Below are 23,478 nucleotides of genomic sequence, written 5' to 3'. Positions count from 1 at the left end.
GATGGTGCCAGTCAAGGCGTGACTAAGTCTACTTTTTAATCTACGCGTATTCAACTCAGATCTCTCACTGCACGTGAATTTGCATGGGCAATATAGCCTTTTGGGTTACCTTTAGAATGGAAGAAAATGCCTTAAAGGACTAAATGTGTTAGTGGTTACTAATTCAGTAATAGGAAGCAAAGCTGAGTTGAATCAGGAGACCCAGAGTTTCCAGTTCTGCCATTAACTAAGTCTGTAGCCTTGGGAAAGTCTTAACTTGCCAAGGTTATCATCACATGGGAAAAAAAATGAGAGGATTGGGCTAGATAAATAGTTCCCATACTTCTTCAATGTGAGGGCTCTTCATTAATGTCAGAAAAACCACACACACACATAACATGTTGATAGTTATAAAATATACAATGGCAAAAATTTTATTCTCTCATGGAAGATTTAGTACAAACAGTAACAATTTAAGTAAATTTGTAATCCTAAAAATACCACGAGAGTAGCCTTATGCATTTTTCACATTTAATTTTGCTACTAAAGAGAAAACAAAGTGCCAATTCTTAGATTTACTTGGGATTATTATCTGAATAATATTCATATACTTACTACTCTGAATAAGATACTGAGAAAATATTTCCATTCTTTGAAGTTGTATCACTAAACTTGAAAGGCAGTTAATGTTCATTCATTCAAGGAAAGAACCTTATGAAAAAGTTCTTCATTGGAGTGACGTTGAATTTGAAACCAAGGGGTTTCCTCTGATATACTCAGGCAAGGGAGAGGTGTTTTAAGCCAAAGGAGCATTATTACTGAGTCAAAAATAGAGTTGCCAACAGATCCTCTTCAGAGGATGAATGAATTAACAAACTTTGGTACATTCAATAGTGGAATCCTATTCAGCGCTGAAAAGAAATGAGCTATCTTAAATGCATATTACTAAGTGAAAGAAGTCAATGTGAAAAGGCTACATGCTGTATAATTCCAAGAAAATAACTTTCTAGAAAAGGCAAAACTAATGAGACAGTAAAAGGATCAGTGATTGCAGGGGTGAGGGGAGGGAGGGAGGGATGAGCAGACAGAGCACAGACGATTTTTTAGGACAGTAAAAACATCCTGTAAGGTACCATATTGATGGATGCTTGTCATTGTATGGTTGTTCAAACCCACAGAGTGTACAGTACCAAGCGTGAATCCTAAAGTAAACTACGGACTTTGAGTATGATGTGTCAATATAAGTTCATCAGCTGTAACAAATGTTCCATCTGGTAGGGAACGTGGGACATATCTGTACCTTCCTTCCAATTTTGCTGTGAATCTAAAACTGCTCTTAAAAAATAAATAAATAAAGGCTTAAAACTCAAAAAAAAATTGAGTTGTCAGATAAAATACAGAATTCCCAATTACATTTGAATTTCAAATAAACAACAAAACATGTTTAGAATAAGTATATCCCATACAGTACTATCTCACTGAATATTTGGGACTTTACTAAAAATATATATTTTGTGTTTATCTGAAATTCAAATGTAATTTTTGTTGGCTAAATCTGGTAATCTTAGTTGCAAATGAGAAAGAACATGGCATATTTGAGAGCCCAAAAGTTCTGTGCTTCTAGTACAGTATTTCCTAAAATATAGTATGGTTTATGTGAGGTTACATCAGATAGTGTAAGGATTTTTTATTTGAATAATTTTGTCATTTTATAGAAAAAATATAAGAAATAAAAAATTTTCATTTTTATTTTATGCAGCATTATATATTACAAATTCATTGTTTCAGTTGATATATATGATTGACATATAACATATTAGTATCAGGTGTAAATAGTAATGATGTGACTTTTGTATATATTGCTAAATCATCACTACATCGAAGCCTAGTTAACTTTTAGCATTACACATAGTTACAATTTTTTTGTAATGAGAACTTTTGCGATCTACTCTTAGTAACTTTCAAATACACAGTGCAGTATTACTAATGTAGAGTGTTATATAGCACACTCCGTGACTTTTATTTTATAACTGCAAGTTTGTACTTTTTGACCCCCTTCACCCACTTTTCCCCCCACATCCCCAACAAGCCTACCTCTAGTAAGCACCAATCCGTTCTCTGTATCTGTGAGTTCAGTTTTTGTTTTTGTTTGTCTGTTTGTTTTAGATTCCACATTTGAATGAGATCATATAGTAGTTTTCTTTCTCTGTCTGATTTATTTCTCTTGGTGTAATACTGTCAGGGTCCATTCATGTTGTCACCAATGGCATGATTTCATTCTTATTTATGGCTGAATAATATTCCATTGTTCGTTTTCTCTATTTTCTTTAGTCATTCATCCATCGTTGGACTTTTCACTTGCCTCCATATCTTAACTGTTTAAATAACACCGCGATGGATATAATGATACATTTATCTTTTCCAGTTAGTATTTTTGTTTTCTTCAGAGAAATACTTAGAAGTGGAATGGCTGGATCAATTTCTTTATTTTTTGAGGAACCTCTGTACATTTTTCCATAGTGGCTGTACCAGTTGACATTCCCATCAACAGTGAACAAAGGTTTCCTTTTCTCTACATCCTCACCAGCACTTATTATTTCTTATCTTTTTCATAATAGCCATTCTGACAACTATCTGTGAAGAGATATCTGATGTTTTTTTTGATTTGCATTTCTCTGATAACTCGTGATGTTGAGCATCTTTTCATGTATCTGTTATCTCTACATCTTATTTGAAAAAAAAGTCTATTCAGATCCTAAAAGTGCATTAAAATTGTTTTTATTGAAATACAATTGCTATACAGTATTGTGTTAGCTTCTGCTGTACAGCAAAATGAAGCAGTTATACATATACATAAATCTCCTCTTTGTTAGATTCCCTTCCCATTTAGGTTGGAAATGCATTTTTAACTGTGAAATGTTAAGTTTACCTAAAGAAAAATATCAAGAAATATACAGTTGTCCTCAGAATGATTGAATTTGAGGAACACTGGGCAGGATCAGAAAGTGCTGAGAGGTAAAATTAGAAAAGTAGACAGAAGTTAGGTCCATACAGGACTTTTCTTTTAAATTAAGTCATGTATTTTTCTGGAAAAGAAATAAATTTTTATCTATGCCTTTCTTTGCTATCTACATCTAAGGAAAGATCATCATAATACTCTTGGAAATAATTGATGGAATTTTAATGTTAAGTACATGTTTTCCTTATGTTTTCAAACCAGAATATTTCCTGTATCCTTTAATATCTGAGCTGGCAAAGAGCTTCTGAGAATTGTAAACAAAACAACAACAACAAAAACTACAGGGATTTGCAGGTTATCGTGTAGGCATGATGACACAGAACACAGAATAATCCATAAAGGCTGATTTTGTGTCCAAATAAATACATACATTAATTGACCTTGAATGTCAATCTAAAGCTTTAGCACTTAAAGTGAAAACTGGTTACAGAATGCTTACCAAATTATTTAGCTAGAAATTATATCCCAACCAAAAATGAGCCTTTAAAGCCAGTGGAGGAAGTCATCCTGAGATTCCCCTGGGATAGAGAGGAATTGCTGCCCACACACCTCTCTCCTGGTTCACACTTGCCACTTCTAAGCACTCCTTAGGACCTGCTGCATAAATGTCCTTTGAAACAATTTAGGAGACTGTGTAGGAAATTTACAAAGTCTGGGCTAAGAAATGCTCCATTTGAAACCTCACTGAAGTTTAAAAATTGAGCAAATGTGTGACCAATTTTTTTCACATCCCTTTTAAATGGGAGGGGAGATTAATAGAGAGTGAACTACTGCACAATTGCACTCATGTCACATGCTAGTAAAGTAATGCACAAATTCTCCAAGCCAGGCTTCAGCAATATGTGAACCGTGAACTTCCTGATGTTCAAGCTGGTTTTAGAAAAGGCAGAGGAACCAGAGATCAAATTGCCAACATCTGCTGGATCATTGAAAAAGCAAAGAGAGTTCCAGAAAAACATCTATTTCTGCTTTGTTGACTATGAAAACCTTTGACTGTGTGGATCACAATAAACTGGAAAATTCTGAAGAAGATGGGAATACTAGACCATCTGACCTGCCTCTAGAGAAACCTGTATGCAGGTCAGGAAACAACAGTTAGAACTGGACATGGAACAACAGACTGGTTCCAAATAGGAAAATGAGTACGTCAAGGCTGTATATTGTCACCATGCTTATTTAAATTATATGCATAGTACATCATGTGAAATACTTGGCTGGATAAAGCACAAGCTGGAATGAAGATTGCCGGGAGAAATATCAATAACCTCAGATATGCAGATGACACCACCCTTATGGCAGAAAGTGAAGAACTAAAAAGCCTCTTGATGAAAGTGAAAGAGGAGAGTGAAAAAGTTGGCTTAAAGCTCAACATTCAGAAAACTAAGATCATGGCACCTGGTCCCATCACTTCATAGCAAATAGATGGGGAAACAGTGTCAGACTTTATTTTGGGGGGCTCCAAAATCACTGCAGATGGTGATTGCAGCCATGAAATTTAAAGACACTTACTCCTTGGAAGAAAAGTTATGACCAACCTAGACAGCATATTAAAAAGCAGAGACATTACTTTGCTGACAAAGGTTCATCTAGTCAAGGCCATGGTTTTTCCAGTAGTCATGTATGGATGTGAGAATTGGACTATAAAGAAAGCTGAGCACTGAAGAATTGATGCTTTTAAAGTGTGGTATTGGAGAAGACTCTTGAGAGTCCCTTGGACTGCAAGGAGATTCAACCAGTCCATCCTAAAGGAGATCAGTCCTGAATGTTCATTGGAAGGACTGATGCTGAAGCTGAAACTCCAATACTTTGGCCACCTGATGCAAAGAGTGGACTCATTTGAAAAGACCCTGATGCTGGGAAAGATTGAGGGCAGGAGGAGAAGGGGACAACAGAGGATGAGATGGTTTGATGGCATCACCAACTCAATGGACATGAGTCTGAGTAAACTCTGGGAGTTGGTGATGGACAGGGAGGCCTGGTGTGCTGCAGTTCATGGGGTCGCAAAGAGTCGGACATGACTGAGCAACTGAACTGAACTGAACTGAACACAGACACTTAATATAATGCTACAATGTACATATCAGTTAAAAGATTCCTTGTAGCAACTTTAAATGAGAGTAATATTTATCTCTCTCTATCATCTAATATTAAAATGATATTAGCATATGTTATTATTCCTTAAAGATAACATACAAAGATTTTGTGGTTGAACAGATTATATCTGGCAAGTGGGAGATAGTAGTTGTGTTTTTTTATTACCTCTGTTTACCTTTATTACCAGTCTGCATAAATTTTATCTCAAAGTGCACCTGAATAAAAATTAAGGCTGACTTATTAAACTTGCCTAGAAATTCTGGCATAAAATAATTACATTATTTTTAGCTTCTGCCAGTCAACTCAGATGAAAATCTTCACTGCTTCTGAAGAAACAAAGATTTAATCACTTTCTTCAAGCAGGATATTATGTTAAGAAAGGAAAGTCTAGAATGAGGAATTTATTGTCAAATGAAATTTATGACACTAATATGAGATTTCATACTAGTCCAGCTGGCTTTAGATCAAATAATTCAGAGTGAAGTTGAGCCAAGCTTTTTGCTGAAAGGTCTCTTTCTTTTACGGGTGAGCAAGGAGTATTAGCAGCCTAGAATAGCCAGTAAGATGTGTATGGAATCAAAGACAGTGTAGAGGCCAGAACCTTGGCTTGTGAATCAGGAAGTCTTAATTCTATTCCTGGACTAGCCTTTAATTTATTATGCCTGTCTATGGGATGCCACAACTCATTGACAAGCAGAACATTCAGGCAGTGCTGAATTTGCTGAGCCAAATATCTACTATTTGGAAGCATCCGGGTATTTCACTGAATTTTTTGGTTCCCTTCCAAATGCTTGGCATAAGGAAAACAGAGGCTGTGCAGCTCTAAGGGAGACACCCTTTGCTCTGGACCTCATGTTTGCCCAGTCTGTGAAATGTCCAATAACTTACACATCATCCCCGCTCCCTGTGCATGTGCTGTGTTCTGTGCTGTTCAACAAGGAGCCTTTGGACAAAGAGAGAGGGTCAGAATTATCTTCCTCAGAGGGGAGGAAAGAGGGGTCATAGAAGCTCCCGTTCAAAGGATTCCAGTTTATGACCCTGGAGAGAATGATCTCCTAAAATCTCTGTTTATCTCCCCTGATACCATTGTGATCAAAGTGACTTCACTGCCCAGGGACTAAGTAGCTCAAGGGAGTAAAGAAGGAGCTCTTTCCAATTGCCCAGTTAACACCGCTTGGCTTGGCCATCTTAGGTTTTGACAACAAATCAAATTGAAAGGAGGTTTTTCTCGTAATTTGCCTAAGGATACACTGACTTGTGTTTGAAAAAGAAACGACTGGAAATCTGTTCCACAGCAGCTACGTACATTATCTATACCTTGACAACAGCTGGTTATAGTCTCAAGACAACAGGATGTTTCTGTTCTTAGCAGGACACTGGCACATACTGGGAGAAAGAGACATATATCACATGGTTGACTCAAGGTCAGCGCACAGCCGAAAAAATCCTTCTCATTAAAAAAGCAGATTGAGACTATCCCGTTAAGAATAGCCTGTTCATGTTCTAAACGGGCACTTAATTCTTAGGCTGTGTTAAAGAGGGTATACAGAACATGGAGAAATACTTGCCTTCTCTGTCTTCATGGTCAGAAAACATGTAAAGTAATATATTTAATCCTTGGTACCAACCATTAGTTGGGTCACTGATAGAACTGTGTCATATCCGGAGAAGAGTAAACAGAACTAATAAGGATTTGAAAACATTATAATTATGTTTTCATATATATATAAACAATATAACAGAAAAAATTAAAGGAACTGAGAATGATTTACCATGAAAAAGAAAATGGGTGCAACATAGTTTTTCAAATATTTGAAAGGCTGTTTCATGGAACAGGCTTTACTTAGGCTGTCTAGTTTTGGAGGGAGAAACTGAAAAGGTAGAGGAAGGCAGAATCTGTCTCCATAATATTTCTAAATGGCAGAGGATGAGATGGTTGGATGGGATCACCAACTCAATGAACATGAACTTGGGCAAACTCAGGGAGATAGTTAGGGACAGGGAGGTCTGGCATGCTGCAGTCCATGGGGTTGCAAAGAGTCAGACACAACTTAGCAACTGAACAACAACAGCATTTCTAAAACTTACACTGTAAAAATACGAAAGCAGTAGCTTCCTAGGAGATGATGCAGTGCCTGCAGTAGACGCTCAATAAACATATCCTGAATGATTGTTAAATAAAGCATAAAGAACTGGACCAGATGCTTCAAAGATATCTTGTAATAAATTGTGGTCATTGGCATTCTTCCAAAACATAGTTTCTATATGTTAGAAAGAATATAAACCAGGGTGTGGGAGTTGGAAGAGAGTACACATGATGTGGAAATGATTACTAAACTAATCATGGAAGGAAGGCAAAGTGGAAAGAGACTAGGGCAAGGCACAGCGAGAGCCAGTTCTAGGCCTGTCAATTTACCAACAGAAGTGTGACCTGGACCTAAAACTCACTGGAATCACTTTCCTCATCTGCAAAGTCAGAACATTGGTACCAACACCACTGTCCTGGACCTGTAGGTTTCAGAAGTCTCAGGTGTTGAATGAAGTACCCAAGGGACATAATGAGTAACCTAAAGAAATGAATTTGACTTACTTAAGTAAAAATACAAATAGATATGCTCATGATAATACATTTCAGGGAGTTTTGCAAACATAGATAAAGGATAATACCAAGAAGGTAGATAAAGGAGCCACTACCAGAAAAAAAGAGAACCTTCTAGAAGGTCATTAAATTTAAACCTACAATATATACTGAACTCTACCTGGGCAATGGAAGCAAATATCAGGGAGAGTAAATAAAATGCATTATTTCAATATATTATTATGTTGACTATACCTTCATTACAGCTGTTGGTTTAATTGTCAATATTTCCATTCAAGTCAGATTCTAAGAATGATTCTCTGTCCTACTGGTCGCCACTCCTAGTGTGTGTGTTGGAGCCCCTGTGCATTACCTCGCCACAGACCAAAACTGCATTCAGTAATGTCTAGCTGGGAGCTTGAAATTGGCCATGGATGTATTTACACTACAGAAAAGTCGGCACACACTACAAATTAGGGCTTTCTTTTTATTTGGAGATCCAGTTGCTAAAGATTTTCTGACATATCACTGCCCACTCACTCCCTGCTTCCAAGAAACAGGATCCCTAAACAGTTACTTCTTTTTCAGTTTGATTGCAAAATGTATAGGACTTGTTTATTAAAATTTCTATTATTTCCTTATAATCACTGTAACGTGGGACCTCAGCAGAAAAGAAAGGACTATGGTTAGAACTAGAAGAATCATCTTCAGTTCAGTTCAGTCACTCAGTCGTGTCCGACTCTTTGCAACCCCATGAATCGCAGCACGCCAGGCCTCCCTGTCCATCACCAACTCCCGGAGTTCACTCAGACTCACGTCCATCAAGTCAGTGATGCCATCCAGCCATCTCATCCTCTGTCATCCCCTTCTCCTCCTGCCCCCAATCCCTCCCAGCATCAGAGTCTTTTCCAATGAGTCAACTCTTCGCATGAGGTGGCCAAAGTACTGGAATTTCAGCTTTAGCATCATTCCTTCCAAAGAAATCCCAGGGCTGATCTCCTTCAGAATGGACTGGTTGGATCATCTTAGGATAAACTAAGCTGTTTCAGCTGTATTAGTTGTGTGGCATTGCTGGACGTAAAATGTGATGAGGTTCCAAAAATGTTTGGTTGTCAAAATGTGGCAAGAACTCTGAAAGTTTGCAAACAACTCATTTGCTTATGTCCTGCCCTTGGCCCCACTACACAAAGAATAAAATTGACCTCCTTACCGTGACCTTCGTAACAGAATACAGCTTGGCTCCTGTTTATAGTCAGCCTCATTGTGTCCTAGCACCCATTCACTCTCCCACTCACTTTCCTTCTCCTGGCTTTCCTAACCGTTTTTCACTTCCTCTTGTTCACCAAACTTGTTCTCACCTCAGCGTCCTCATCACTCTCCACCCTGCATGGGCCACTGATTTCCGGGTTTTACTACCCTCTGTTCTCCTCCTCCTCCCTTCCCTCCCCGCCTCACACCCTCCCTTCCTTCCTTATTTCTCCTTTCTCTCTCTCCATTTCTATCTTTGTCTCTTTCTCTCCTCTACCTCATTTTTTTTTTCATCCTCATCATGATTTACTCTCACTTTGGCAGAAAGCTCTTCTCTGACCACACTTCACCAGATGGGACACTTCCCCTGCAGTTACTGTATACCTCATTACCCTATCTATTTTCTTCTTACCCTTGTTCCTATCAGAAACTATGTATATGAATTTTTTTTGCTTTCCTTATGCCTTCTCATGTTGACTATAATATTGAAGACAGCAGAGATTTTCTCTCTCTTATTCACTGATGAACGTTTTGTTCCCTTTCACAGAACAGTTGTGACTGCAGGGAAGATGGGAGGGGAGAAAATTTCACATCTTGGCTTTGATTTAAGGGGATTAAGTTACTGAGATACATAGAACTAAGGCAGCCTCGCTCATTAAGAAGTTCCTCTTCCCCTGGCCTGTAGTGACAGCATGAAATGAAAGCTCTGCTGTAGAGTTCAACCTTGCCAGAATCTGCAAACACACAGCTTTGTTTTCAGACATGAGCTATTTGCTGGAGTTTAGCCATGGACATATGAAAAGTTAGAACTTTGCAAAATATTCATACTTGAGCTTTTAACAACAAGGACAAAAGATTTATCCAAAGCATCTGATTTGTGGCCAACTCTGTTTTGTGATGTTTAATGTGTAATGCTTGATGCTAGTCTGTACACTTTACATTTCAGGCTGAACATTGTAATAGATGATAAACAAGGAAGCATCCATGAATGAAAGGGAAACGCAATAAGCTTATTTCTCTAAAGAAATATCTTAGACCAAGGCTGCTTGATTTTATTCTTTTGGCAGGTCATATAAAATAATTCGATGCTCAGCCCATAGACTTGAAAAAGTTTTTAAGTTAATACAAATTATTTCTAAGTCTACTGTTGATAGGTAGGATAGCTTCAGGGTATTCTGTTTTATCCAACGTTAACTTAGTAGCTGGAAAAATATCAAGACATATTTTCTAACACTCCAGGAAATGTTATTTCACTGGCTTCTATTGATTTCATTAATACTTTTATTCCTGTAAAAGTGTTGCATATGCAGTGTAAAACTTGATTCTGTGTCTGCCTGGTGGTAAAACCTCATCTTTATGCTTGAGGATGTTATGACTGGTGAATGAAAGACAATCACACAAAAGCATATGTGAACACAGAGATATGCAAAGAACATTACCTTGACAAACGAAAGTTTGGTTTAAATGAGAAGGAAATTATATAAGCAAATACATTGAGGGAGTAATTAAGGAGATTTTGAGTCTTCTCTTCAGGCAGATCCTTCCATTTTGTGTATTATTTAAAGAGAATTAAAAACTTTTAATATTTCTGGGACTCTATTTTAAAGTATAAGGAGGGTTTTACTATAAATAACATTTAAAAAAATATCACAAAGTTCGGTAGCATTGAGGAATATGATGTAGGGTAATGTTCAGATTTGTTTGCAAATATCCTGGCCCTTCTTAAGCACAATGAAACTTTATGATCACAAAAGTTCTGTAATTCTCTGTCAAAGCCTCATTAACTGTTTTAGACAACACAGATGATGGCAGGAAACTGAAGAAATAATTCAGTATAGTACTCTGAGGGAATTAACATAACTCAGAAAAATTCTTAATGTATTCCCAAAATGAATGACTTTATGGAAGTAGGACTAAGGCTTTCAGTTTGACATTAAACTTTCAACCAAGCACAGGTTCAGCTTACCCAAATAATTTCTTAATGGTAGCTGAATTAATGATTTTTTGACCAACTTAATCTAATAAACCAATTATTTGACTTGTGAAAAATAGTTTTTGTTAATATTAACAGTCTACTTTACCTGTTTGAAGTACAGAGACCCCTATGGCATTAGATGACTCCATGCAATTACCCTAGTCCTTGTTCTTTGGGGTTTGCCCTAATGGTGATTAGGGAATTTAGGGTGATTAAAAGAAAAAGTCCAAAAACAAAATCAAAGATCTGATTCAAGCAGTCACCTCACTCATGCCGCTACTCATCCATCCCCTTAGCAAAACCTCCTGACTACTCCCTGGTACCCATACCCTTCAGGCTTTCGTCGCAGTAGAGTTTCCCTTTGAGGTCACTGCTGACGGTCCTTTCAAAGCTGATTTCACCCAGGTAAATATCTTAGACAGATGAGAAAATGGCAACGTGAGTCACAAATGACGATTTACCTCAAAAGGGCTGGTCCTGAGTCCATGACACCTCTCAATAGGTCTTGCTTCTAAGGAAACTCACAGTGCTTTCATGTTTTGTCTTTTTTATTTTGTTTACCCTTACTCTGCCCAACCCTGATACTTTGCACATTACAGGACATTTTAAAGTTTCCTAATACTAATGACTTGAACACACAAGAATAGTAAACAGTCATGTGCAAATAACTCTGTATGGTCAGTGAGAAGCTTAACTATTTTTATAAGAAAAAGTATTTGCATAAATATATGTCTATGTTATAGAGAATTCAAAGTAAGTAATCACAATTCATGTGATTGTAGAGGCTTTTTTTTTCAAAATTGGGTGAAAGAAGGTTGAAAATGAATATTGGCTTATTAAGCATTACAATATTGTAAAGTAATTAGCCTCCAATTAAAATAAATAAATTTATATTAAAAAGAAAAATAAAATTTAAAAAAAAGGAAATGAATATTGGCAATAACATAGCTTGAAAAAGCAGTAAGTGGCGTCACACAAAAAACAAAACAAAACTTTTTGCCTTATTTGATTCTTTTCCTGTTTTTTTTTACTATCCTCAGAAATAGGCATCCAAAAATATTATTTTGTATGCATCCTTAAAACCTGAAAACAATTATTAGTATGTTATAAATGATTTGTGTGTATAACTGATTTTTTCCCAAGAATAATCTGAAAATAGTAAATGTATCAGTATCACAGATGTTATGCCTCTTTTTCATTGTGCCTTGGTCTAGAAAACATATATTTAATATTCCTGTAAAAATGCCTTCTTGGCAGGAGGTCGGTATTTCCCCAGTGAACAGTCCACTGATGGTACAGAATAGAACGTTCCTGCCCCCTTAAATAGAAGACTGCATATTACTGTGTCCTTTGTGTCCCATTGAAGAACAGGGAACTTTTTATTCTTTCCAAGAAATGGCCTTTCAGATTCAGTAACGGCATGTTCTGTTCCTCAGGAAATAAGAGAAGATCGAGATAGGGCACGACTAGACTCGATGGTGCTGCTGATCATGAAGCTGGACCAGCTCGATCAGGACATTGAGAATGCCCTCAGCTCCAGCTCCTCTCCGTCCAGCACACCAACCAGCCTGCGGCGGCAAGTCCCTGTGAGCTTCCCACCTTCCGCTTCCCACATGTGAATGTGTCCCTGCACCTATAGAGGCCCTCTTGAGAATGAAACACCTTGGATGGCCCAATCTACCCCTGTGTGACCCTGATAGTGTTCCATAAACATCACTCAAATCATTCTAGGCTTCACGCAGAGTCCATAAGAGACGTGTGTGATTCAAAAGAAAATGGTTATTATTAGACAGGAAAGAGGGTCACTTTGGGAAGTTACTTTGCTTCCTAGTGATCAAATTCTCTTCATTGCTGTTGTTTCCCTCATTGTCAGTCTTCTCTGATATGTTGTAAACACCTTTAGCGATGCTCTGTTCATCTTGTTTAGTATTTTATTTCCAGTTTCCCACAAATTTACACTGAATATAGAAGATGGTTAATAAGTATCTGTGGATGAATGGATGAATGATTGGATGGATAGATGAGTGGGCAAGTAGATGGATGGATGTGTAGGCACGTGGATGGATGGAAGAATGAATGCTGATTGAACTAACTCTGCATATTACAAGAAAGAATTTACCTGAAATCAACTTGAGAACACTCTAAAATTCACTCAGCGAAAGATAATGAATAGGACAGAGGTGAAAACTTTATTCTACTGTGCATTAATTTCATATAAGATAGACTCTCTTTTGAGAGTCTAACACCCAAGATAAAATTTAGAAGACATATATACCAAAATGTCTATATACTTCACATATTTAATATTATATTCATATTAAATGGCTTAGTTTTTGCATATCTAGCAAACGTGATGGTAGAATTTACTTGTAATTAAGCCATGGACCCCTTTTGAGAACCTACCAAAATAGAACTATTCTGTATCAAATTATTTTGTATAGTTCTACTATTGATTATGAAGTTATTCAAGACTTATTCTGACTGTGGCACAGAACATTTCACAGAAAATAAGCAAGTTAAATTAGTAGCTAACCTTAGTATATATGAATGAATTACATAGTGTGCATTACGTATGCTAACACATTCCTTCCTTATAACATTGTTCAGAGTAAAAAGAATAGAAAAGTTAGTAATTGTATGTATAAGAGCCATGTCATTCAACCACTATCCCATACTTCTTTTCATAGCTGACTATTATGGGAATCTGATACCTTGAGTAAAAAGCAATTTTAATTTAAAAATGAAAAAAAATATGACATTAAATACTTCAGTCTAGACCTAGAATGCCAATAGAAATGACATTTTTCTTCTTGTTTGTAACCTTCTGGATAATTTTTCCTTATCCTTCAGGATTCATCTCAGATGTTTTCTTTACAGTGAAGAAGGGAGAAGGAGAAGGGAAGTCACTCAGTCGTGTCCGACTCTTTGTGACCCCATGGACTGTAGCCTACCAAGCTCCTCCATCCATGGGATTTTCCAGGCAATAGTACTGGAGTGGGTTGCCATTTCCTTAAGTCTTCCCTAAATCTCCATACGTCTTCCCAGACAGAATCACTTACTCCTCCCCTGGTGCCACAGTGTTTCACACATACTTCAGTAGGACAGACATCCAAGTGAAGGAAACACAACCAGAGTAGCCTCCTGAAGACCATCAAGAAGGGTGTTTTAACCTTGTTTACAGATGAAAGGTGCAGAGAAGCTTCATGCTCATTTTCACCATTTCACTTTGTGCTCATTTTCATCATTTTCAATAAATGTCAAGCCCTACTTTTCAATAGGAGAGGCTTCTCAGTACTTTTTTGCCATTAATGTACATATGGGATACATTTTCTCTTTTAAAGTTTTCTGTTGTGAATTGCTAATCTCTGCCTATCTCTTTAATGGTTCTTCTTTTCCTTCTATATTGACCTTTCCTCAGTACTAGGTATTTAGGGGAAAAAAGCACAGCACAGATTTCTGCTAAATAAAACTCCATATTATTATCTCCAGCTCAGAGAGCAAAACAGCCCTTACCTGCTACATGTGGTTCTTTGTTGGAAGGTAAAGACAATACAAAACAAGAGCTAAGGTGGGTGGTGATTAGATTGGCCTACATCTATTTCCTCTCTCTCCATTTCAAGTGTAAACTGGATTTTATATCACATGCACTGTCTCATGGACCATCACCATCCTCGCTGAGCAGCGGTTGATTCTGTAAATAAAAATGTGTTTCTGGGTTTTTAATTCAGCAGATAACTGAAATAAGCCCAATAATACAATAGAAACATAAACTTTAGAGTCTGCAGGCCTGGGTTCACATGCCAGCTCTGCAACTGAATATCTGAGAACATAAGAAAAGTGTTTAATTTCTCAAGTTCAAGTTCACATAAAAGCAGGAGAGATTGTTTCCTACTTAATGGCTGGTTGGGAGGAGTTAATGAAAGAAGGTATGTAAATGCATTCGAAGATCTGATACAGACTACATATTTGGTATTTGTTAATTCATTTTCCTTCTCCCATGTCTTCACTCACACCAGACACTGGGCTAAAGATGAATAAGACATAGCCTGAATCCCTCAAAATTTCTTTTTGGTCTCTGTGTTTTTCTAAGTCATCCCTTTTTCTTTATTTCTGTTCCTTGGTGTTTAAAGCTAATTTTAACATCCTCTCATCATCAAAAATTTTTCCGCATGCGATTTCCATTCCATTTGATAATTGTGCCATGGAATAAGTGGGTTATAACAGATGATTATGACCTTGACTGTCCATCAAGGAGCTGTGTCCCAGATTCGGAGGAGAAGCCTCCTCTGACACACCCTCATACTCCACTGTGAATCCACAGTTTAGGGCAGAGAGGAAGACATACAATGAAACAGTGACCTCAGTTTGAAATTATTTATAAGAAAAGGTTAGAGTGAGTTCTACATATAATGTGCCGTGTGCTTAGTCGCTCAGTCATGTTCGACTCTTTGCAACCCTGTGGACTGTAGCCTGCCAGGTTCCTCTGTCCATGGGGATTCTCCAGGCAAAGATCCTGGAGTGGGTTGCCATACCCTCCTCTAGGAGATCTTCGCAACCCAGGATCAAACCCAGGTCTCCCACATTGCAGGCAGATTCTCTATAATAAAGGGAGTTAATATGAGCTGGAGTAGTAAAGAATGGCTTTAAAAATAAAATAAGGGTATTTTTATTGGAGTATAGTTTCTGCTGTACAACAAAGTGAATCAGCTATGTGTGCACTTGTATACCCCCCTCTTGGACCTCCCTCCCAAACCCCATCCCAGCCCTACCCATTTAGGTGATCACAAAGCACCAAGTTGAGCTCCTGTGCTACATAGCAGCTTCCCCCTGTCTGGTGGGGTATATATATCAATCCCAGTCTCCCAGTTCAATCCTCCCACCTCACCACCATGTTCTCACGGCTGTTCAGTGTCTGTGTCTCTCTTCCTGCCCTGCAAATAGGTTCATAAGGGTAGAGTTAACATTTATGAAGGCTGCCTTGATAGAGCTGGACAAGTGAGGGTTGGACAGATCTGAGTTTTAATGTCAGTCCTGCCACAGACTGTGAACTTAGTCAAGTTACTTGCTTTAAGCTTTGGCTTCATCATCCATCAGGTGATAATAATAATATCTTCCAAAATGTTTGTGAACATGGAACAGTACAGTATTGTCTATAAATGGTAAAAGCAGAATTAGTGGTGGATTTTTAAAATATTTATTATTTTATCTCAGAATTATTATATTGTTAGAAAGGTGCAAGGTTACCCTCTTATTTACCTAATTAATTCATAAACAGGAAGGAAAATTAATGCAAATGGTTTCTGGTAAACATAAATGTCAAATAGAAATGGCTTAAAAACTACATGCTACTTAAGATTATGCATTTGATGTTTATAAATTACCTGCTATTTATGATTATCCATTTAATGTTGATTCAATATGAAATTTTAATACATTATTTTTCTCTTATGGTAAAATGTCTTTTCCATGTTAAAAAAAAAAATACGTAGCCCTTAATCTGAAATCACTCAGGAATGAGAAATTTGGTTAGGGTTATATGTTTATACACACACACATTCTTAAAGACTGTTGTATTCTGTTTCATATTTATTATTCTTTTGTATGTATTTTATACACTTTCTTTTTTTCCACTTTTAAAATTTCTATTTGGAGCTTTATTGAGATATAGTTGACATATAACAATATTTAAGGTGTACAATGTAATGATTTGATACAGTTTTTAATTGCAAAATAATAACCAAATAAGGTTAGCTAACACATCCATCAACTAGTATAATTACAATTGTGTGCCTGTGTGTATGTATGTGGTGAGAACACTTAATATCTAATCTCTTAGCAACTTTCAAGTATATAATAGAGTGATGTAAATACTGTCACGAAAGTGAAGATTAGATCCCCAGAACTTACACATCTTATACCTGGAAACTTATACCCTCTGACCGTCATGTCCCCACTTTCCCCATCTCCCAGCCCCTGGCAGCCACCACCCTACCTTGTTTCTGTTTTGGCCTATTTGAGATTTCACACAGAAGTGAGATTTCTACAGTATTTGTATTTCTCTTATTTCATTTCACATAATGCTTTTAGGTCCTTCCATGTTGTCAGAAGAGGCAGAATTTCTTTCTTTTCTGTAGATAAACAGTATTCCATTTTGTGTGTGTATGTGTGTGTATTTGTATATATTTATATATATCACATGTTCTGTATCCATTTATCTATCCATCAATAGACACTTTGGTTGTTTCCATGTCTTGGCTTTTGTGAATAATATAACAATTAACAGAAGGGTGCAGATGTGTCTTCAGGACAGTGATTTCATTTCCTTTGGATGTATACCCACACATGGAATTGCTGGATTATATGTAGTTCTTTTTTTAATTTTTTGAGGAACCTCCATACTGTTTTCCATAGTAACTATATTCATTTATATTCCCACCAACAGTGTACTAGAATTCCCTTTTTTTCCACATTCTCATGAACACCCATTATCTCTTTTTTTTTTTTAATTTTTTTTTATTTTTTAAATTTTAAAATCTTTAATTCTTACATGCGTTCCCAAACATGAACCCCCCTCCCACCTCCCTCCCCACAACATCTCTCTGGGTCATCCCCATGTACCAGCCCCAAGCATGCTGCACCCTACGTCAGACATGGACTGGCGATTCAATTCTTACATGACAGTATACATGTTAGAATTCCCATTCTCCCAAATCATCCCACCCTCTCCCTCTCCCTCTGAGTCCAAAAGTCCGTTATACACATCTGTGTCTTTTTTTCCTGTCTTGCCTACAGGCCATTATCTCTTGTCTCTTTTATGATAGCCATTCTGACAGGTGTGAAGTGGTATCTCACTGTGGTTTTAATTTGCATTTCCCTGGTAATTAGTGATGTTCCGCATCATTTCGTGTGCCTGTTGCCTATATGTATGTCTTTGGAAAAATGTCTGCTCAGGCGCTCTGCTCATTTTTTAGTCAGACTTGTTTTCTGCTAGTAAGTTGTATAAGTTCCTTATATATTTTGTATGTTACCCCCTTATCTAATATTAGGTTTACAGATATTTTCTCCTAATTCTATAGGCTGTATCTTAATTCTGTTGTTTCCTTTGCTGTGCAGAAGCCATATAGTTAGATATAGTCCCATTTGTTTACTTTCGCTTCTATCGCTTGTGCTTTTGGTGTTATACCCAAAAAAATTGTTGCCAAGACCAATGTCAAGAAGCATTTTCTCTATGCTTTCTTATAGGAGTTTTACAGTTTCAGATCTTACATTTACATCTTTAATTCACTTGAAGTTAAATTTTGTGAGTGGTATAAGACGGGGATCCGATTTAATTTATTTGCATGTGAATATCTGATTTTCCCAACATCATTTATTGAAAAGACTTTTTCCCCATTGAGTATTCTTAACCCCACTGTTGAATGTTAGTTGACTGTACATGCATGCTTTTATTTCTAGGCTCTCTATTGCTATTCCATTGATCTCTGTCTCTGTTTCTGTGCCAGTACCATACTGTTTGATTACTGTAGCACTAAAATTTGAAATAGGAGAATGTGATGCGTCCAGCTTTGCTATAATTTTTGAAGATTGCTTTGGCTATCCACAGTCTTTTGTGGTTCCATCCAAATTTTAGGATTTTTTTTTCTTTTCTCTGAAAAATGTCATTGGCATTCTGACAGGGATTGCACTAGATCTATACATCACTTTGGGTAGCATGATATTTTTCACAATTTTATTTTTTCCAATTCAGGAGCATGAGATAGCTTTCCAGTTATTTGTGTCTTCTTCAGTTTCTTTCATCAATGTCTTATAGTTTCTAATGTAGAGATGTTGTGCCTCCTTGAAAGTGCAAGTTGCTCAGTTGTGTCCGACTCTTTGCGACCCCGTGGACTATACAGTCCACGGAATTCTCTAGGCCAGAATACTGGAGTGGGTAGCCTTCCCTTCTCCAGGCGATCTTCCCAACCCAGGGATTGAACCCAGGTCTCCTGCATTGCAGGCAAATTCTTTACCAGCTGAGCCACAAGGGAAGCCCTTGGTTAAATATTAATATCTGTCAGTCTAGTTATTCTTTCGTAAAACAATATTTATGAGCATATTCTAAGTGCCAGGTACTATTATAAGCCTGGTGACTGTATCAATGAACAAGACAGGCGAAACCCCTACTCTGGTGATACAATAGAGTCCCAATAAAGGGAGACATTAAAGGATTAGATATAGAAATGAGTGAAAGGTGGATAGATGATACATACATAGGTAGAGATGGTGGATGGATAAACTTGATATATGGTAGATAAACAAAGTGAAAAGATTGTAAAACAGAGAATGATATGCTATGGAGGTTGAAGGGAAGAAACTGAGCTTGGAATGTCAAAGGATGCTTCTGTGAAAAAGTGATATTCAAACAGAGCTGAGTGACAAGGGCTGGCAAAGGGAAATACTTGGGCAAGGGACTAATTAGAAAGGGCATAGTTGCTACCCTAGGAACCACCTTGGTGTACTAGAAGGACTGACAGACAGCAAGCATAGCGGAAGCATACGGAAGCAAGAGAATGGGAGAACATAAGACCAGAGAGTCGGGGTCCAGGGTAGATGATATTTACGCGTGTGGGCCGTGGCAAAGTTGAGATGTAGAAAGAGTAGACACAAAGGTATTTAAATCATGATTTTCTCAGGATAAAATTATCAAGTGATGTATGCCTTCGCTTCCCTCCCACCCACCACCCTTTGCATCCTCCTCATCCTTGCCTTTCCTTTGTGTTCTCAGGCTACTGTATAACATGGAGATAGCATTTAGTAAATTAAAGGCACTACCTTTGCAGTGTTTACTGAGTAATTACGTTCATTGAACAGGCATGTCTTATCCACATATTGTGCACCAGTTGCTCAGAAAACATAATGATATTAATAAGAACATTATTTACAGTCATGCCTATCATTTAATGAAATTGAATATGTGCTTGTTGTATACAATTTACATTATCTTGCTTAATCTTCATAAGCCTCTATGAGTGCCTGTGATTATTACTCATTTTCAAATGAGGGAATTGGATTACATATGACAAATATGCCCATAATTCTGCCCTTAAATAGCTTTTAGTTCATTAGATAGACATACCCTTGAGCTAAATGATTCCAGGCCACGATGGTAGGTGTCACCATGGAGATTTAATGGGAACATAGAGTGAGGTGAGAAGAAATGAGAACTATCTTTTCATTCGACACCCATAACTGCATTGCATGAGGAACGTGAAGTGAATTACTCAGGGTCACACAATGAGCCAGGGTTGTCTATGGGCTTATATTAATATCTCCCGACTTATTGCAGTGTCCTAGCTAGCTACCACTACTGCCCTTTCCAATGCACAATTGGCTGTTAAGTTGCTAAAGGAGTGTATTACCTCTTTTCAGTATTTGCATTCTAAAATGAGACCCTCTAAAGAGTACAACCATTAATACAAAATAGTGCATGGTTATGTGTGACAGGCCAGTGTTGGCTGTCATAACTATGTGGTGTGTCTGTGTGTGTTGGGAGGAGGAGGAGGTGAAAATGTGTGGGAGGCAGGGAGAAAGGCATGTAGAGAGTGTGGACATATCCTTCATAGCAATGAATTTTTTAACAGGATCTGGAATCAGGACCTGAGAGTGGAACAGATACCACTTCGATAAATCAGACACAAATAAATTTGCCTGCTAACACTGAGTCCACTGACCCACAGTCTTCCACCCCAGTGGCCAATTCTGGAACCAAACCCAAGTCTATGGTAAGTTATATATGATAACAGTTTCAATATGAAGTGTTGATGATCATCGTGTAAGAGCTGATATCTCATTTATTCAATTTAGAAGAAATACTCTTGGGTTCCTAGTTGCAGTGACTTGAAATGTTTAACTATAACCCAACAAATGTTATTTTTTTTTTGTTTTATAGATGATTACACAAGTACTTTACTAAAATGGGTCATTGTTCTAAAATTATGCAAAATATGGTATTAAATTTTGTTGCTGGATACTCAGAACTTTAAAGAAACAAGAATGAAAATCTTCACATGATTTTCCCTGTATTATTATTTTGACTATAAGGCTTACCAATGGGAAAATTAATGGATGGATGGATGGATAGATAAGTACATAAACAGATGGAAGGATAGATTAAAGGGTAAAGATAGGTATATAATTTCACACATATGATAAGTTTTGTGTGGGTATGTCAAGTGCTTGGTAAAATGCTTGGCACAGAAAAAACACTGAAAAAGTGTTAAGCTACTGTCATTATTATGATGTTTCGTGGACTTTGCAATGCTACAAAAACAAATGAAAAGAAGAATGACCACATATAGTAGTACAGTACAGTGAATTGTGAATAAAAGACATTTTCCTTTAAGTAAAAAAGTTGAACTGCAACAGGAAAGCAGTATTTGACTCTAAAGGTAACATTTATGGAGGAAGTAATTACTACTTCAAATATCTAAAGTCCCAGGGCTCCAAAATAACCTTTCCTAGTTTAGTGAAAATCATAGTGTCGTATTATTTTTTTTTAAATGTCCATGTTAGCTTAACACAGAGAAATGAGTTTGGATTGCTTTTTTTGCTTGCCTTTAAAATAAAAGGCAAATCTGAAATATAACTCAAAAGAGAATACTTGAATTTAAAACATAGGAGATATGTTCAGTTGTAAGAATGTCTAGATTACTTTTGATGGAATAAATATTTATTGAACACCTATGATGTGCCATGTGTCATGCTAGATGAAACAGACTTGGAGAGCAATGAAAAGATATTCTCTGTCTTTAACTATCTCATAGTCTAGCGAAAGAGGAAGGCGTGTAAAGCAGTGAAATGCAATGACACGCTACACGTTAGTGCTGTATTTATTGGAAATGGGAAGAACCAATGACATACTACCCAGTGCTATTTTATGGTACATTGAAAAAATAGGGTCCAATATGTATGTCACTGGGCAGACTGCAGTGACATGGGTCTCTCCCTTTCCACAATGAACAGAGAAAGTCGAAATGCAGAATTCAAATAGAAGCCAAACAATCTGATTTTACCACACTCTTATTAAGGGAAAAGATCAAAACCTCTTGAGAGTTTTAGCTTGAAGATTTGGGAAATGTTGGAGCATTGGCTTTCTGAACACTGGAAACAGGTATGGGGCTGACACATGAGAAAGAAATAGAAAGGGAGGGGAATTCCTTTTTTATGGTATTTCTGCTTAAATCAGTTTTTAAAGCACCTTTTAATGACCTTTAGAGTGTTCTTTTTACTATAACATTTATTCTGTGTTCATCTTTTACTTTAAAATAATCACTGTTGGTATCTGCTATTTCTCCCTTGAAATGTAAATTTTTTAGTGTGTGGTCACCTTATAATTTGGAAAAATTGCTGCCACTCTGTATACAGTTCCTTAGTCTTTCTTCAGTACTCCCATGTTTATAGATGTGGTCATTATGTTTCTGTTGAGATATGTACGTGTTTTTATGGTAACCATCTTCAGTAAGCTTTCAGAATAAGAAACATAAAGCCATCGGTTTTCCTAGGACTTTAGTCAAATTCTCTAGCTGGCCATGAGAGGTACCCAGAGTGGGAGACAAACACTCTACTGTCGAAGGTAACTGACTTTTAGGAAATTTCTTAAAGAAAAAGAACAATTTAAAAAGTACCTTGAAAAACAAGCTTTTGTGTTAGCAGAAGGGCCGCTTTACTGTGCATATGTGTTTATTTTTTGCTGGTTTTGGTGTTACTATTATTTTGAGTATTCCTTTTTAGTAAAGTTAGAAAAGAAGTCTTTTGCAGTGGATTAGTTTTATGTTTTCAGTTATCCCTAGGTTAAAATATTAGAATGAAGAATTTTACCTATTTTATGAGGTATTAAATACATACTCCCCCTCAATTTGGAGCTTAGGGGATAATGACAGACTGGCTACTTTGTGAAAAATAGAAAGAACTGTAGAATCCTACAGAGTGGTTGTTTTCACTGTGAACTAAAATTTCAACGTTAATATTAAGTAGAAACATTATATTCAGAGAACACTTACTTCAAATATCCACGTAAAATGAACTAAATTTCTGTTCCGGGTACTTCTCTCATATTTTTGCAGAATGCTTACTTTCACTTCAGAATGATTTCATGTTACATTTGATTCGCTGCTACAAATCTATTTATAATGGTGACTAACTACCGCAAATATTTGGCTTTCCTTTTGTGTGTAAGGTCTCTGGATTTCTAAGTGCCAATGTTTCAATAAGATTTCTACTTTTATATTTATTATTAGAAGGGGACCAATGAGTAATCTTCAGATTTTTCATAAATACCATGTATATATCAAGCTGAAAACTGAGCATTCAAGTAGATTTCTGAGATGTATTTGACACACAAAAATTAAAAAGCTAGAAGGTAGGATATCTACTACCAAAAAACACATTATTAAAAACAAGGTCTGGTGCTTTATTTCAAAAATCTCATCCATCCCTCTTTTTTGTTTTTACTAGTGTAAATGTTTATTTCAGTCCCTACTTTACACAAAATGTACAGCAAGTAACTAAAAAGTACATGACTCACAAATAGGTATAAAATGTGATTTA

General features: G+C 36.8%; 1 protein-coding gene across 2 annotated transcripts in view; it reads left to right on the top strand.

The window, feature by feature from the left end:
- The window catches only part of DLC1 (DLC1 Rho GTPase activating protein), a 433,712-nt gene that overhangs the window by 105,606 nt on the left and 304,628 nt on the right, over nucleotides 1-23,478 (top strand). For both annotated transcript variants that reach the window (XM_005698779.3, XM_018041886.1), the window contains exons 3-4: nucleotides 12,330-12,479; nucleotides 20,514-20,654. In XM_005698779.3, coding sequence (XP_005698836.2) covers nucleotides 12,330-12,479; nucleotides 20,514-20,654 — 291 coding nt within the window. The remainder of the gene's footprint in view (nucleotides 1-12,329; nucleotides 12,480-20,513; nucleotides 20,655-23,478) is intronic.

Source organism: Capra hircus, chromosome 27 (genome assembly GCF_001704415.2).
Source record: "Capra hircus breed San Clemente chromosome 27, ASM170441v1, whole genome shotgun sequence".
Taxonomy (NCBI): domain Eukaryota; kingdom Metazoa; phylum Chordata; class Mammalia; order Artiodactyla; family Bovidae; genus Capra; species Capra hircus.
Note: the sequence above shows the minus strand (reverse complement) of the source record. Positions and strands in the feature narration are given on the sequence as shown.